Here is a 16,181-nt window from a genome sequence, read left to right as displayed (position 1 = left end):
CTCCCGATTCTTCGGCAAACACCTCCATCCATCGCTGTTAACAGGTCTAGGACATACCTGTTCTGCATTGTCATCAGCCTTTATAGTCCTTAGCTCCACCTTGATCACGTTGAACCCCTCTTCTGTGTAATTAGCCAGTTGGATAAACTCTGAGCGCGTGATTTGCAGCCATTTTGCGTTGGCTCGCGCCTGGATACTCAGGACGAGGGAGGCAAAGAATGTTTCGGCGGAGTTGAATAATTTATTCCTGTCCGGGATCTGTGCCAATAGTTCTGAGGAGGCTTTGGATATGTAGTTGGACCTTCCGCTTTCTGGATATCACGCCTTGTACATTGTACGCGGACAGGGCATACAGTGGTGGTTTTTCTGTTCGTTGTGGATTTTCTGGGCGACGAGCAGCTGGCAGTCCTCCTCCTCCTTCGATGTGACTCTCCGGAATCACCATCAGAGTAGAGTGCAGCGTTGCCAGAGAACATGTGCCCCTCCAAGATGGTGGGAGGTGCAAGTACGCCTGTTTGCCGCAGACCCAGTGAGTGTCCATGAGGGCTGCTGTGCCTTTCTTCATATCTGGGATTATGAGCGTTCTGTTACAGTTCTTGTTTACACCCATGTTATTTTTCCCTTCTCTAAGGAAGCATAGTTCGTATGTAATTTCTTTTTGTAGTTTAAACGGTTTTTCTATGGCTGTCACCCACGTCAGCTTTGTGATATGTTCTGTCCAAACCGGTGTGCAGGTTTTCTTGATCCATTGTAGTTTTTCTGTTGGCAGCCCCCGTAGTGCTTCTGCTTTGCATATTATTACTTCATCCTTCCACTTGTTTTCTGAAAACAATGTTCCTTTTATAACGAAAAAGGGTTCTTTAAAACATATCACTCCTTTGGCTCTCGAGTAGCAGGTTTTCTTGTTTTGCAGCATTTCAAAAGAAACTGTGTGTGCCTGGAAGGTGTTCTTAATTCTAAATAGGATAAGATGAAGGAGGCACTGGGCATCTGCAAGAGGCAGTTCTTTAGGCAGCAAGACCTTAGGTGTGCCTGAGGGGTGGGGAATAAAGGAACATACATAACAACTCTCATTAGTTGTCTGTTTTGCAGTGGAACTCATATCTTATTTGACTGATGTGGATGTCTAGGGTCTTCTATTGTATGTAGCCCCAGGCCGGAATACTCGTCATATTTTTTTCTCCCCACCTCCCTTCTTCTTCTGCTGCTTTTAAGGAAGTTTCTCGCATCTCTAGCTGCACGCAGCGCTGTGCCTTCTTTACCCACCCACCCTTTTCCCATTCATCATATAGGATCAGGAATTCCTCAGCCATCTCTACATTTTCTTTCGTCCTTTCTTTGGGGTGTTCAGATTCTGCGGATGGGTTGGCTGTTGGTGTGGGCAGGGTGGCAGCAGTGTCATATAACCATGATATAACAGAGGGATTACGATCATTTAACCCATAGACGCTAAATTCAGTGGCATTGTACTGGGGAGTTGGGTGTGGGACCAATCTGTTGTTGATGTCATTTGGGTGCTGTGCATGGTCAGGGTGAGTGTCATAACCCCATATGAGTTGAAAGCCATCCCAAATTAATTAGGCTCCTTCTTTAACCATTTTCTTCCACTCTCCATGTTGGTTCCATTCCCTGCCCCCTCATTCATCTCGATAGAGATGAATGCAATAGCCCAATAAACAAAGGCCAAACATCATTGTAAAGAAGATGATTGCGCACACAAACAGACCACACTCATACGAATATCTACGTAAATCAAAATTCTCATTTCTATTTCTATCTGCCCTAACATTGTTTGTTGCGGGCTGCCCATTCGTTGTCATGGTTTTTCCTATATAGTAATACATAAAGGTGTATTAAGCAGCCTCAAACAATTATATATGTCATTTTACATTTAACAAATATAAGAGAGAGAGAGAGATTTTTTACTATTTTACACTTTCAAAATTCTGTACAGTTATCTCTCACAAGCATTTTATCCAGTTTATTTTCTGTAGAGCATGTACTCCTGTATATACATATGATGTAGCCATAGCTCTTCTCTTCATTTATTTTTGCACTTCTTCTGTGTTTTGTACCCCTTCATCTTGTCCTTGTGTGACACTATCATAAGCTTTTCGTATGTCTGTCAAATGTATCCAATATCTCAGGCCCTTCCCCTTTACCGCTGTGGGCGTACAATACACTACCTCGTATGGGCCATGAAATCTTGGGGCATTCCATCTACGCACAAAACTTCTGACATACACCATATCCCCCGGCATTAGCTGACCTGTTGGGTTTTCTTCTCTCAATGTTATTGCTTCGTTCCCCTCTTCGCGTGTGAATGGTGGTGCTAGCTGTCTCACTATCATGCGAGCTGACTTCGTAAGTTTTGTCAGGTATTCATTAAACTCTTCACCCAATACAATAGCACTTCTATGGGCGTCTGAATGTCTGCTGAGTGGGGAGTGTGCTGTGTGCATGCGTCTTCCTGTCATTATTTCGTGTAGTGACAGGTGGTGGTCCTTGCAAGGCTGATTTCTCAGCTCGAACAAGGCCAGTGGAAGACAGTGCATCCAATTCTTTTTAAGGGAAAAACACAGTTTTGACAGTCTCCCCTTCAAGAGGCTGTTTATTTTTTGAACTACGCCGTTACTTTGCAGGTGATAAATCAACCATAATTTGTGTTTGATTCCTAGCAAAGCAGTAACTTCCTTGAAAATATCGTTGACAAAATGTGTGCCATTATCCGAGCGAATTACATCACAAATTCCCCAGCGAGGGAAACACTTTCCTCACCAAGAACTTTGCAGCACATTTGGCATCCGGACGTGCACAGGGCCCCACTTTAACCCACCTCGAAAATGGACAAACCACCACTATCATGTACCGCGCTCCATTGCATCTTTCTCAATCAATATGCAGCTCTCTGAAGGGGCCCGTTGGTTTTGGTATTGTTCCTCGTAGTGTTTTTAAGGTCATGCCTGAATTATATATTTGGCATATTTGGCACGTTGTGCATTCCATCGCCAGTTTTGAAAGTTGCTCTTGTAACCCGGGGATGAACCAGTGTTCCTGTATTTCTACGGCAATGTGCTGTTTTGCATTGTGTGCTGGAAAGTGTAGTTGTTGGAAAGCTATCTCCAATAGTTTGGTTGGCATTACCACCTTTCCGGTGTTGTTTTGCCGCCATAAGAGATCTGTTGCTGACTGGCTACATCCCCTTTTTTCCCACAATTCTCTTTCTTCTTATGTTGCCCCCTCTTGCAGCTCCAGTATTTGTGACACAGGCATGGCGTTGTAGCCATCTGGGAGATTCTCTTCTAAATGTTTGTGTATGAAGTACTCACCTGTTCTTTCTTTAACTAACTACAAGGCCTCCTTGGCGGCAGCGTCAGCTGCCGCGTTTCCCAAAGAGATGATATCTGTGTTGGTTGTATGCGCCTGGCACTTCACAATGGCTTCCATGGTGGGGTCTTTCAATGTCTCAATGAGTTCTTTTAGGAGAACTGTATGTTGTACAGGTGACCCATCGGCTCTGTGAAATCCCCTCCGTCCCCATCTTGCTAATCCTCCGTGAACTGTAGTGGTCATATAAGCTGAGTCTGTGTAAATTGTAACTGCACACCCTTTTGCTGCATGCAACGCTTCAATGAGTGCTATTAGTTCTGCTGCTTGTGCTGAGTAATGGGCGGGCAGGCGCTGCTGTAGTAGTACCTCATACTCACCTTCTTCTAGCTGTACAACAGCTATTCCCACGTGTTTTTCTCCTGTCTCTGAGTTTGTTGACGCTGACCAGTCTATGAAGAATACCTCCCCCTCGTTCAGTGCATTCTCACTCACCATGATTGTCCCTCCTTCTTCCCCCTGGTATGTTGCACAGTTGTGTGCCTGCATGTCTTCCACAGTGCATGGTTCTGTAATGAATATTGCAGGATTTACTGTCTTACATCTCACTATGTGTATGCTTGCGCTAGACAAAATTATTTCATATGCTGTGGCTCTTTGTGTTGTGAGTGTGCTTTTTGATCTTTCTGGGATTGCGAACAGGGAGTGCTCTACGAATAATGTGACGGAACATCCCATCACTATCGTTGCACTTTTCTCAATGGCGAACGCTGCAGCTGCGAGAAATTGCTCGCACGCGAAGTGTCCCTGCATTACCGCATCCAGTGTGCCACTGTAGTATGCCAGGGGCTTGTGTCCCAGAGATGTCTTTTGTGTCAGTACTGCTGTCATGAGTGACTCTTTACAGTGTGAGAACAGGTAAAACTTGCACTCATAATTTGGGTTCGCGAGTACTGGTGCACTTGAAATTAGTTATTTGAGTGAGGTGAACACAACACTTAGCTCTGCGGACCATTGTATTTCTGTGTTCTCTCTTTGAGCATCTTTGAGTCCCTGCAATAAGGGTTTTGTGTATGCCGCATAATCTAATATCCACACTCGGTAGTAGTTACACATGCAGAGGAATTTTTGCATTTCCTTCACTGTTTTTGGTCTCCCTACTGCTGTGATGGCGGCTACTCTGTCTGGTATTATTTTCTTGCCGTCTTTTGAAATTAGCTGTCCCAGGTACAATACTTCTCGTTGACAGTATTGCAGTTTCTCTTTGTCAACTTTGTAAGCTTTGTGGGCCAATAATGTCAGGAGAGTGATAGAGTCTTTCCTACACTCTTCCTCATTTTTCCCGCAGATCAGCAAATCATCCACATATTGAATAATTGCACTGTCTGCTGTTATGTTCCCGAGATCTTCATGCAGTATTCTGTTGAATATGCTGGGGCTCTCGCAGTAACCCTGGAATAATCTGCAGTGCTCGTATATTTTGCCTCCCAAGGTAAATGCTGTCAAATACCTACACTCTTCTGCAAGTGGTATTGAAAAGAATGCGTTTTTCAAATCCACTACTGTGAAGTGAGACGCATTTTTTGGGATGCTGCACAGGATAAATGCAGGATTGGGGACAACGGGAATTCTTTCTGAATGACGTCATTGAGGGAGCGTAGATCTTGGATCATCCTCCATGCCCCTCCTTTCGCTTTTTTAATAGGGTATATACAGGTATTACATGGTGCGTTTGAGGGCACTATTATTCCCTGTGTTAATAATGCACTAACTGTTTCTTTTATCCCTTCTTCCGCTTCCTGGGATAGAGGGTACTGTTTCACTCTGGGCAGTATGGCTCCTGGTTTAATTTTTATTTTAACTGATGTGACCCCATGCAACAGTCCCACATCGTGGGGGCCGGTGGTCCACAAATTATCTGGTACTGATTGCATGTCGTTGTTAAAGAAAGACGGTGGTGCTCCCACTACAGCCATTTGTTGCACTGGCACTTGCCTTTCCTGTATCATGATATCACAGGGGATTGCTATTTCCATTATTATTTCCCCATCACTCTCTGAATCGGTGAAGAGGTCCTCATCTGACAAATCTCACAGTGCAATGTCGGCATTGATGCACAATACTGTGTGCCACTCACAGCCGTGTATGTCCACTGCAATGACTGCTATTCTTTTGGCTGAGACTTGAACTGCGTGTAAATCCAATGACATCACTGTCCCAGGCACTATATCTGGGCGTGTTATGGGGCGGAAAATGAACTTTGCGAGTACTTTCCATTCTAGGTTTTTTAATTCTGGGACCACCCGGGCCAATGTTTTTAACCCTTGAATGAACATGTCAGGGTCTACTGGTATGCCGCGTACTTCTGGTGCTGTTGCTCGCGCGTGTGCCACCAGCATTACGCGCATATGGCAAATCCCTGGTGTGGAGCACACTATTCCTCTTTCTGTAAACAATATGGTCATGTTAAGTTTACTGAGGAGATCCCTTCCCAGTAAGTGAATTGGTGACTGTTCATAGTACAATAGAGGTGCTCTGACTGTGTTTCCCCCCACTGTGACATCCAAATCTTCTGTGTAAGGAACTTCGACCACCGCCCTAGAGAACTCCTGCGTCTCCAATTTACGATTAGATAACGGAAACCGGCCTTCACGCAAACATGATTTTTCAGCTCCCGAATCCACCATAAAAATAAATAGTTTGTTTCCTATCTCCGCCCCTATCAATGGTTCCTCTGCTGCATTGAGGGTTGTCGATAGTACTGGACACGCAAGTGCTCTCTGTGGGCTGTCCTATGCTGGGTGTCTTGTGGTTCCCCCTTGGCTGAAGACATTACCCGATACTACTGCCACTCCCCCATATGGTGCAGGTACACCGTTTGCTGTTGTGGTGAAAGGATTACCCTGTGTATATGGTATATGTTTGCTGCTTTGTGGGTGCTGTTGGACATTACGTGGTTGTCCCCGGTATTGTTCTTGGCCCCTTTGTTCTTGCTGTTCTTCTCCCCCTCCGCTTGGTAATCCGTATGGACTTCCCGGGTGCGGGTGTCCATACAGTTGATCATTTTGGTAAGCTTGGTTTGACCTGCTCCTGAATTCGCGTGAGAAGTGTCCCCACCTCCCACAGTTCCAACAGTTCCCTTGTCCCCCCCTAGGTCCTTGTCCCCCATTCCCACCATTTCCTCCGTACCCTGGACCACCCCCTCTGCGTCCTCTGTACCCACCTCTTCCTCCTGTGGGAACCACACTTGCCACTGCGATCCTCTGTACTCCTCTTGTCCATTCCACTGTGTCTGCCCATTGCCTGCCCAATTCGCTGCCATCCTCCCTTGTATTGCTACTAGTCCCTTCTCCCCCACTGCATCCCTATCTGGGGGGAGTGCTGCTACAGCTGCGGCGACCTTCACCAGTTTAATTTGTATTAATTTTGCCTCGTCTGCCAGTCTTTTCTGTGCTATCTCCTTCTCCCTTTCTATAATTCTCTTGCAGTGGTGCACTATAATGCTTTGAATTTTTGGCCAGCCTTTCGCTTCAATCCCTGCTATTTTGTTGAGTGCTTTTTGAACTTCTTTTGGGAGTCCTCTCTTTATTATAAAGTAAAATAGGGACGTTGATTGGTACCAGGCTGTACCCATTTCCGCTCTCCACATCTCCTGCACCCGAAAAATTAAATCCATAGCATCCCCCCCATCATTCATGGTACATCGCATTACTGACTGCAAATCTGGCGTGTCTGGGAAAGTCTCCCTTTAGGCATCCCATATTCTTGCACATACTGTATTAAAGGAGGCTCCATCATGGCGGTCACAATCTAGTGTTACCCCCGGGAAACCAGCCTTTGCCCACACTCTATCTGCTTGGTCACCCACTACTATCCTAGTTGGTTCTTCCTGTATTCTGAATAGTATCTCTCCCTTTTTCCACCCTTCCTCGGAGGATCTGTCAAGCGTTTGTGCCCTAGGTATTCGTCCTGTTCTTGATATACTTGTTCCACTCTGCTCACATATGTTTTGTATTCTAGATAGCTCATCTCTAGCCATTGAAAGTCTGGAATCTAGATCTTCTGTTACTTTTGCTATATCCACTGCAGGGGTGCTTACCTGTCCACTAGTCCTGGGGCAATCGTATGGAAGCGGTGCTGTTGGTCGTGGGGTGGCTGCAGGGGTAGTGGTGGGCACATACGTGGGATCGCTATACCCCTCGGCGGGCACTGGTTTGTTTAGGAGTGGGTACAACCGTGTTACCTCTATTGACCCTTCTTTGCCCCCATTCTCACCTTCACCTTCGTTTGCTGCCAAGGGAGCGGTGGTGCGAGCAGGCTGGTCGAGCGCTGTGTCTTTCTTCTTGGGTGGGGGCACTTCTTCAAACAATCTACACAGATCTAGTATCTCTCTTCTATTATGAAACTGTTTCCCTTTGTATTTTATGGATATACATGTAGCCACCATATCCAGGACACTTTTATCGAATGACCCTCCTTTAGTTCCTTGACCCATTGGTCATGGTACTTGGTTATGCGTTCTGCATAGCCAGGTAGATTTTTACAAATATGGGCTAGAGGTGTTTCTCCCCCCATGCTATATTCTTGTCGTTAACCCTCCTGTGTTATTTGTGGCTATCACTATGACTTGTGTGCGTGTGTGCGTTTCTTATCACTAACAATTCTTAACTGTTAAAATGCTTGTTCACAATACTCCTGTGTTAAATCTTACCGGGTCACACTTACAATGACCATACCACATGAACTGCTAGATTTGTTAATGCAAAATCATTTTTTTACAATACAATTTTCTGAAACATTAATAGCATAGTATATGCAACACAGAACTGACATTGAACAAACATTTAACGTACAACACATAACACTGACCCTCCCTTTTCTTGCCCGGCGCTTTTGTATTTTACATGGCCCTCTCACCTTCACCCACTTCTTCCCTTTAACCCTTAGAAGTTATATCACTTTCTTTAGTATCGATTCACACAGAATGAAGAAGAAAAGGCTGTTTCTAATGTATGCACCGTGTCTCCCTTGTTCTCAGACACCCTTATTTTTATTTTCCACTATTCAACTTATTCCCAGTACTAGTCTAGATAGCACTACGCGGCACCGCCTTCTACCCCCTTGCAGTGCTAGGTTCCCCTCTTTATCTTCCCTTTATCACCTTGTTATCCTAATGGCCATATGCAGAGAAAGAAAATAGTATTGATGTTTGAAAGTACCCGTTAGATTACCACTACCTGACCTCGTATAATCTGGTCTTCCCCCCTCCACTCTTTTTATTGTCACTCGTACTTAATACTCACGTGCCCGTCTTGATCCGAGACTCTCCGGACTTGGTCCGTCCAGGCGGCGCTGCCTCACACTCAATGGCCGCCCCTGGCTCCGGCGAGCGGTACTAAGGGTTTTTTGGAACGGGACCCGTACCCTCTCGCCCTACTGCGTGTGCAAGTCTAAGCTTACCAGTTGCCCTAGGCGGGCAGCTCTCTTGGGCAGGCGCGCTGTGCGTCTCCACTACAGCCGGGGACGTCTTGTGCCAAAAGGGGACAATTAAGATGAATCACGTCTATGGGGTCACCATTGAATGTAAGCAGCCCCCAATAAGGCAGTAAACCCCCCTTAATGAGAGGCGGTAAAGGACACACCCCAGGAGGGAATGAGACCACGACCAAGTGCGGGTGAAGGTTTTATCTAAATCGACATAGGGCATGCAAAGGACTCTGCAAACTCTGAGAGCACTCTGTCTGACAATAGCAAAGACAGTCATACTTATTACAAAAATACATCATGCGTGATTTAAGCTATAGGGGGCACATAGTCTTAGGGATTGGGTGGCATTAGCTAAACTATATACACTGTTTAGTTGTGCTGCTCCAGGATTGGTGAGCGTCTGCGCGGAGCCAACGTGGGGTGGACGGGTCCTCTGGGCTCTTCGGGGTGGAGCTGCCACGCCGGACGCTGTCTGCATTGAAGATTGGTGGCTGCACTAACACTTTGCCCTTGTGGCCACTCCGACACACATCCATTATAATACACAGTTTCAAGATGTCCTGTAAATCCTTCAATACATCAATCTAAGATCAGAGGGAGACAGAGAAAAACAGTATGCAACATGAGGTTTCACCAATACATCGTGTGTAGTCAACACTACCGAGGGGCCTTGTCTCATGAGTCCAGGTGCCTTATCAGGGGCACAGGACACAGGGCAAGCTGTTTTTGTCATTCTATTCTGTTAGATGTGATGAGGGATGGTTTTACGATATGTTGGTACCAGGGTGAATAATTATCTTCATGGACCGTTAACTTGGGTGAGCTGGAATACCAGAAGGTCAATAGGGATACATAACTGATCCCTTGAAGGCGGTGAGATTTAGGACCAAATAGCTCATAATTCACTTGGCCAGGCCTTGGTGGCTTCTAACATGGGGGCGGTGAATCCTTGAAGCGGGCCCAGCAGGAATATGGGGAGGTAAGGTTGTGCTACTCGAATACCGATGCACCCCGGCCGGCCTTGGCAGGGAGGAGGGGGAGATGGCCTTGTAACTCTGAGCGATTCTTTATTCACAGGGCTGCACTCTGTAGCTTTGGAGGGGACGAGTGTTAAGCTGGAAGCTTTAGGGAAATTACACATTTCTTCAGTTTTACATATGTTTGCATTTGTGGGTTCACAACGATGGGGATTTGTCATTAGCACAAACAGTACATATCATCTGTCGACATTATACTTGCAGTTCATGAGAACGATAATCAGAGAACAAACATGAGGTAGTGTTAGGTTGGGTTATGTGCTTGAAAACAAGAGAGCAATGTATTTAATCTAACATTTCGATTTATAGTAAAAACTGGCTCAGTGCCCTAGATGGCTTACATATAGTACAATCATGTGATATCGCATCATATACAGGCATTTTATATATTGCTTCTTAATCACCCTTTTTACAATAGCAGCAAACGTTAGCACGACATGGATTTTTGAGTGATCATACATTAGGTATCAGAGCACACAGTGTCTTCGAGAAATCATGGATAAGACTGTGACACTCGATAGTTTAGTCTGTATGGTTAACACGTCATCTGGGGGAACTGGGCAGGGGGTCATAGACATCATATATCACACATGCTGGGGGTGAGGCGCAGGGTCGGGGCATGCCAGGATAGGGTGGTTTCTGTTATTTTTCAGACTTCGACTACGAGTCCGGTCACTCCTAGGGCAATGATGTACTTGCGGAAGGTAAATGATATAGTGTTTGTTCTGTTATTTGTACGCGTCTGGTTGCTCGTGAGAACAGGCCTTCAGCGGATCTGCCATGAGTTGGAGGCTGGGGGAAGTGCAGGCCTCTCCGTGTGTGGTCAAGTGGGGGGCCAAGCTGCAGATCTGTATGTAAGCAATTCTGAATGGGTCAGGCTTTAGCACACTTAAAATTGAGTCTTTCTCATTACAAAATGGTGTCTATGCTATACCAGCCCATGTGGTTGTGCGGCTTCACGCGTCGATCCGCAGTCGCCCTGCCTCCCGGGCCCAGGTGCATGGGAGGCTGCCGACGAGTCAGGAGCCTCACGTGGGTGGGCAATGCAGGTGAGGGGGATCCTACTGACTTGTCCTCCCATACAGGCTCCACCACCTGATGTAGATGCAACATCATCATCTGACATGGAGTGCGTTCTGTGCCTCTCTGAGAGTGTTAGTTGCAGTTCAAGGGTGGGGAGGGTCTTCCTGCCCTCTGCCTGTTTTGTCAGTCTGTGGGGTTTGGCACTACTTAAGTGTGAGGTGTGGTAGCCGTGTCTTTTTCCAGTGGGTCCTTCCTGAGTCCCTGGGCTGTGTCCCTCTTGGACCCTCCTGCTCTTGTGGGTTGGGATTTTGCTGGCCCCTCTTTGCCTCTCCTGCTCCTTTGGTGTGTGCCTTTACTGGCCGGGATGGGGGGGGTGCACGTGTGCGGCCTGGAGACCTGCGCACTCTGTGCGCTCCTATCAATTGTGCAGCAATGCTTGCAATTTCGCCCGCTCAGTACCTTTGAATCGTGATGTGGGCTTTGGCTTTCTGCAGTTGGAGACACGCTGACACACGTGGCTCGTGCCTGATGGCACCCTCTGGTGTTTATGCTTGTGCGGTGCAGTGTGTAATAGGGGCGTGGGTCCTGACCTGGACCTTGTCACCAGCGTGTAGTTGAGCGTTAAGCACTCGAGAGGGGTCTTGCCCATTCAGGGAAGCCTCTGGTAAATAAAACAAACTCATAACGGCCGATAGAATATGTGCGTCTTTATTCTATACCGTTACAACACAAACTGCCCTTTCCAGACCTGGTCCTTTGTTCCCACCCCCTCCCTATCCCAACATCACTTCCCCCATGCCCTGGCAAAAACGTGGGCCATCCCACATAACGATGTGGGAGGGCGCTAAGCCCACACTGTCACAACATGACACCCCCTTCTCTGGAGTACTCTTGAGATGAGCCCTGCCTGCTCATTCCAGTGTCCACAGAAATTCTTTAAAAATAAATAAATATCTTAACTGATTGTGATCATGACCCTCACACCATTTTCATATTTTAGCTTGTGTTTTTGGCCTCTTTTTGAAGGAAGTTGCTTGCTTCGAGCAATGAATTACCAATACCCTTAGAAAGCGATCCAAAACACATCATGTACAAACACAACAGTGCAGAGGGTCGTATGCAGACGCATGCATTCAGGCAAGATTTATTTTTTTCTCCAGTTTCTGGACATCCGGTAGGGGTATTCTTCTGTAATGGTAGTGGGGTGGGATATTGAGCTGTGGGGAGACCGCCACCCCACTCTACACCATCAAACCTCTATACACCCACCCACCACTCCAAACCTCTATACCACCACTCTATACCTCCACTTTATAACATCATTTCACACCACCATGCCTCCACACCCCATACACCAACACACCACCTACACCACCACACCAACTACACCCCTACTCCTTCATCCACCCTCACTCCATCCAAACTACCCCTCACCTCCATACCACCTCCATTCTATACTACCAATCTACACCCCCATGCCTCCACCACGGTACACCTCGACGCACCTACACCTCCACACCACACCACCCCTCCACACCACACCAAATCTCTACACCCTACAGGTCAACACCACCCCACAACTCCACAAGGCCATACCACTCCAGACCACCATACCACTCACACAAAACCCCATTCCACATTACAACCTCGCTACCACATCCCTACACCTCCACACCGCTACGTCTTCACAAACACTTTGGATCACCACACCACTCCACACCTTGACACCACCACTCCCCACTACCACTGTAAACCAAAAATCTACATCACCACTCCACATTACCATACCAACCCCAACCTCCAAACCTCATTCCACACCCCCACTCCACGCCACCAGGTAAGAGGGTCCTTCCCTCCCTGTCTCTTGCTTCTCTGTTGTCTGTGGCCCTCGTGTTCCAATGGGAAGAGTCTTTTCTCCTTTCTGTTCTGGCCTCAGCACAGTTTCCCGGGTCCCAGACCCACCACGGCTGCTGTCTAGTCACGCATCCAGGTAAGACGATCCTTTCGTCCCCGTCTGTTACCTGGCTGGATCGCTTTTCTCAGCGCCAGCCTTGCAGCATCTCTGCCTTCTCTCTGTGTCTCTCCACACTACCGCTGGCTCTGCGGTGAAGTGCAGCTATGCACATCCAGTACGTCTGTATATCAGGGGCTTGCCTCTGCGTAGGACTCTTCCTCCCCCATTCAAGATTCCTCATCCCTTTATACTCACCACTGTACTGCAAAAGGGCATGTTGCTTTTCGTCAGTTGCTGAGTTCAAGGAAATGCCAGTATTATCTTGAGCCAATGATATGAAAGGATTGTCAGTATATGTTGGATGCAAAACAGAAGTAACATCAGTCTCTTCTATTCCCATATATGTGAACAGAGTATTCTTCATAGGGAGTTTCTTGTATGAATGGGAGTCCTTGTCCCCTAGAGGGGAGTCACTCCTAGTTAGGTCCTGCTTTCCCTGACCCCTAGGGAGGGTCTTGCTTAGCAGGCTCACCTCCGTAGCCTCAAAAGGGGTGGCACCCACCTGGTAAGAAGGGGGAGAATGGTCCAGATTTGTCACACATAACACCTCCACTCCCCATCACACTCTTTTCACATTACGATTCCGCACCACCATTCCAAACCTCCATCACCCACGCCACACCATTCTGCACCACCAAAACTCTACACCACTTCATGCCCTCACTCCACATCTTCAAAGAACCACTCCACATCACCTCCACACCCTTACACCTCTCCTCAACACCACCACTTCTAAATGTAAAATGCAATAACCAACTGCACACCCCAGAATTATTGGCTTTGTTAATGCTTGATTAAATAAAGAATTAAAATATATGTTTTCATTGTTAGCACCTGTATGCTTATGTTTCTTACTCAAATCATTAGGTCTACTCTGCACTAAGGTTTATCCATTTTGCCTCAACAAGGTTTTTTTTCTTCCACATATTTTTATTGCATTTTGCAAACCTTGAAATCCATCAGTAATAAAAGCCAAACAAGACTGGTCACCATAATTCCCAACCTACTCTCTCACCCACTTCACCCTTCCACCTTCAGTATCCCCTACTAAAATAAGAGTTGCAAAAGATATATCAGATCCGTATGTAACAAGAAAAATCCTGTGTTAGCAGCAAGGGCCTAGAAAGTGTATCACTTTAAGTGTAGCATATCACGTCAAGTCTATGTCTAGCCACATAGTCCAAGACATAGTACAAGAATGGATACCGCATCTTGTTGTATTTCATGTGATCTTGTAATTCAGAGGTTGGCTTCTCCATTGACAGGATTTTAAACACCCTGGCATACCACATATGAAAGTTTGGTAGCATGTCATTGCCCCAAATTGTACCATAAACGGTTTTTCTGCTAACAACAGCTGAGCCATGTAATGTCAGGGTGAAAACTCTCTGGTGCAGCGCTCCCGGGATATATAATGTAACATTTGAGATGTCATGCCCGACCATGTTGCTTATCTCTGTTCCTATTACACTATATGTACACAGAGTGTTTGCTGAGTGTTTGTCATACAAGGAGAATCCCGTTCTGCTGCTCTCCTTTGGACCAAGGAAAGTCGAGGGGAGAGGAGTTGGGAGGAGTCGGGAGCCGAGAACCCGCTCTATGGATCACCAGCCTGCTGACATTGGCTGCCATTAACGCACAAGACGACAGGTATGCTTAAACATGCAGAATGAACTGGAGGAAGACACTCCATTTTTTATAGACAGCAGGACTCCAGTTTTAGATCCTACTGACCATATGGATCTAACGGATCCCAAAAGCAATCATTCTTGTGACGTATTTGACTCAAGTGCCTCAGTTCAAATTATTTCCAATATGACGTTAGATAGGCAAGCCCTGCTCAGTGCCCCTTATGGAAACCCGAAGGATCAAAAAGCCCAGAACCTGCTCCCTGATTCCGATATAACCGGAGTCAAATTGAACAAAGTGGGGAGAGGGCGAGTACCAGAAGCCCAACCCTTAGACTAAGGATAACATTAATGTACAGTAAACAGAGTAAAGAAGACAATGGGAAGCAAAGTGTCCCTCTTATTTAAATAAATAAAGATGTCACTCTGTATCTGACATTGGAAACTTAAGTAGCACTTTAAATGCCAGGAGGCTCTTTCTGCTCTGGCTACAAGTTCAGAGTGCAATATGGTTTCCATGTTGGATAAATCGAACATGGGAGGAGGAGAGGATAGTCAGGGGGTCCCTGGGCCCACCCGTGTTCTGGACATTTTTATAGAAGCTTCTGGGGCCCCGACAAATAAATGGGGTGACTTAACAGGTGAAGATTTGCTGGACAGTGGGGGGCTTGAGGTCATACCCAACAACCCATAATGTCTCGGGCCGCACACGACTCCCCCCATGAAGAGCCTCCCGCTCCACTCATAGATCCATTGGACCGTGTAGAGGATGCAGGTCCACTCCAACCTTCCTGTTCCAACGCTGTAGATCAACAAGAACCCTCAGTGGTTCCCCGGTTAGTGGAGCGACTTTCTGGGGAACCAGAGGGAAAATAATTACCATCAATCACAGGGCAGTCTAGAAGCCCGACTGCGTGGGAGAAATCGGAAACTATGTGCCAGAACCGCCCAGTTCAAAATCATTTCAGGTGGACAATTATAGATCCAGCCGACACCAATGGCATAATAGAAGCAAGCCCCCCATGTGGCTCAAAGGAGAACCCCATCCTTGCGGCTTGGCTCACAAAAGATCTAGCGCAATTGGCCTTGTGTTTACGCAAGGTAGCGAGCTTGAGAATGTGGAATTCTACAGGATCTTGCCTGACTGCGCCCTACAGATGCTATGTGATGTATATGACACGTCTTTTGATACTGGATCCCTTCTGGATACTATGCAGCATGCTTTGATAACTGTGCTTAAAAATAAGATAGATCCCCTACGAGATGTGCAAATTTTAGACCGATCAGTTTAATTAATTGGGATTGCAAGATTTTGGCCAAAACGCTAGCTAGAAGAATGGAACCGAGGACGCCTTTGTTATTTCATGGAAATCAGGTTGGCTTTGTAACAGGAAGATCTATGGGAGACAATATGAGGCGTTTACTTTTGGCAGTTGAATATGGGAATAAACAAATGAATGCTGCTGCTGTGGTCTCTTTAGACGTTGAGAAGGCGTTTGACCGTTCTGAGTGGGCCTTTCTATTTAATCGTTTAGAGAAGATGAGATTTGGTCAAGACTTCAAGCAATTGGTACGACTACTGTACATGAATCCATCTGCCAGTGTACTCAGCAACGTCTTTATTTCGGAACCATTTTTGCTTAACGGGGGTACCAGACAAGAGTG

At 46.5% G+C, this 16,181-nt stretch overlaps 2 protein-coding genes across 2 annotated transcripts in view; one reads left to right on the top strand and one right to left on the bottom strand.

The window, feature by feature from the left end:
- REDIC1 (regulator of DNA class I crossover intermediates 1) overlaps window positions 1-3,283 on the top strand; it is a 411,382-nt gene extending 408,099 nt beyond the window's left edge. The window contains exon 5 of the mRNA XM_069630090.1: window positions 3,250-3,283. Coding sequence (XP_069486191.1) covers window positions 3,250-3,283 — 34 coding nt within the window. The remainder of the gene's footprint in view (window positions 1-3,249) is intronic.
- Window positions 3,284-3,348: 65 nt separating this feature from the next.
- LOC138514655 (ribonuclease H-like) lies at window positions 3,349-3,825 on the bottom strand. Its single transcript, XM_069630089.1, has one exon. It carries the CDS (start codon window positions 3,823-3,825, stop codon window positions 3,349-3,351), a length of 477 nt encoding a protein of 158 aa, XP_069486190.1.
- Window positions 3,826-16,181: the final 12,356 nt, after the last annotated feature.

This window comes from Ambystoma mexicanum, chromosome 12 (genome assembly GCF_040938575.1).
Source record: "Ambystoma mexicanum isolate Mex_15411 chromosome 12, UKY_AmexF1_1, whole genome shotgun sequence".
NCBI classification, from domain to species: Eukaryota; Metazoa; Chordata; class Amphibia; order Caudata; family Ambystomatidae; genus Ambystoma; species Ambystoma mexicanum.
The sequence above is the reverse complement of the archived record's forward strand: the minus strand, read 5'-3'. Positions and strand labels throughout refer to the sequence as shown.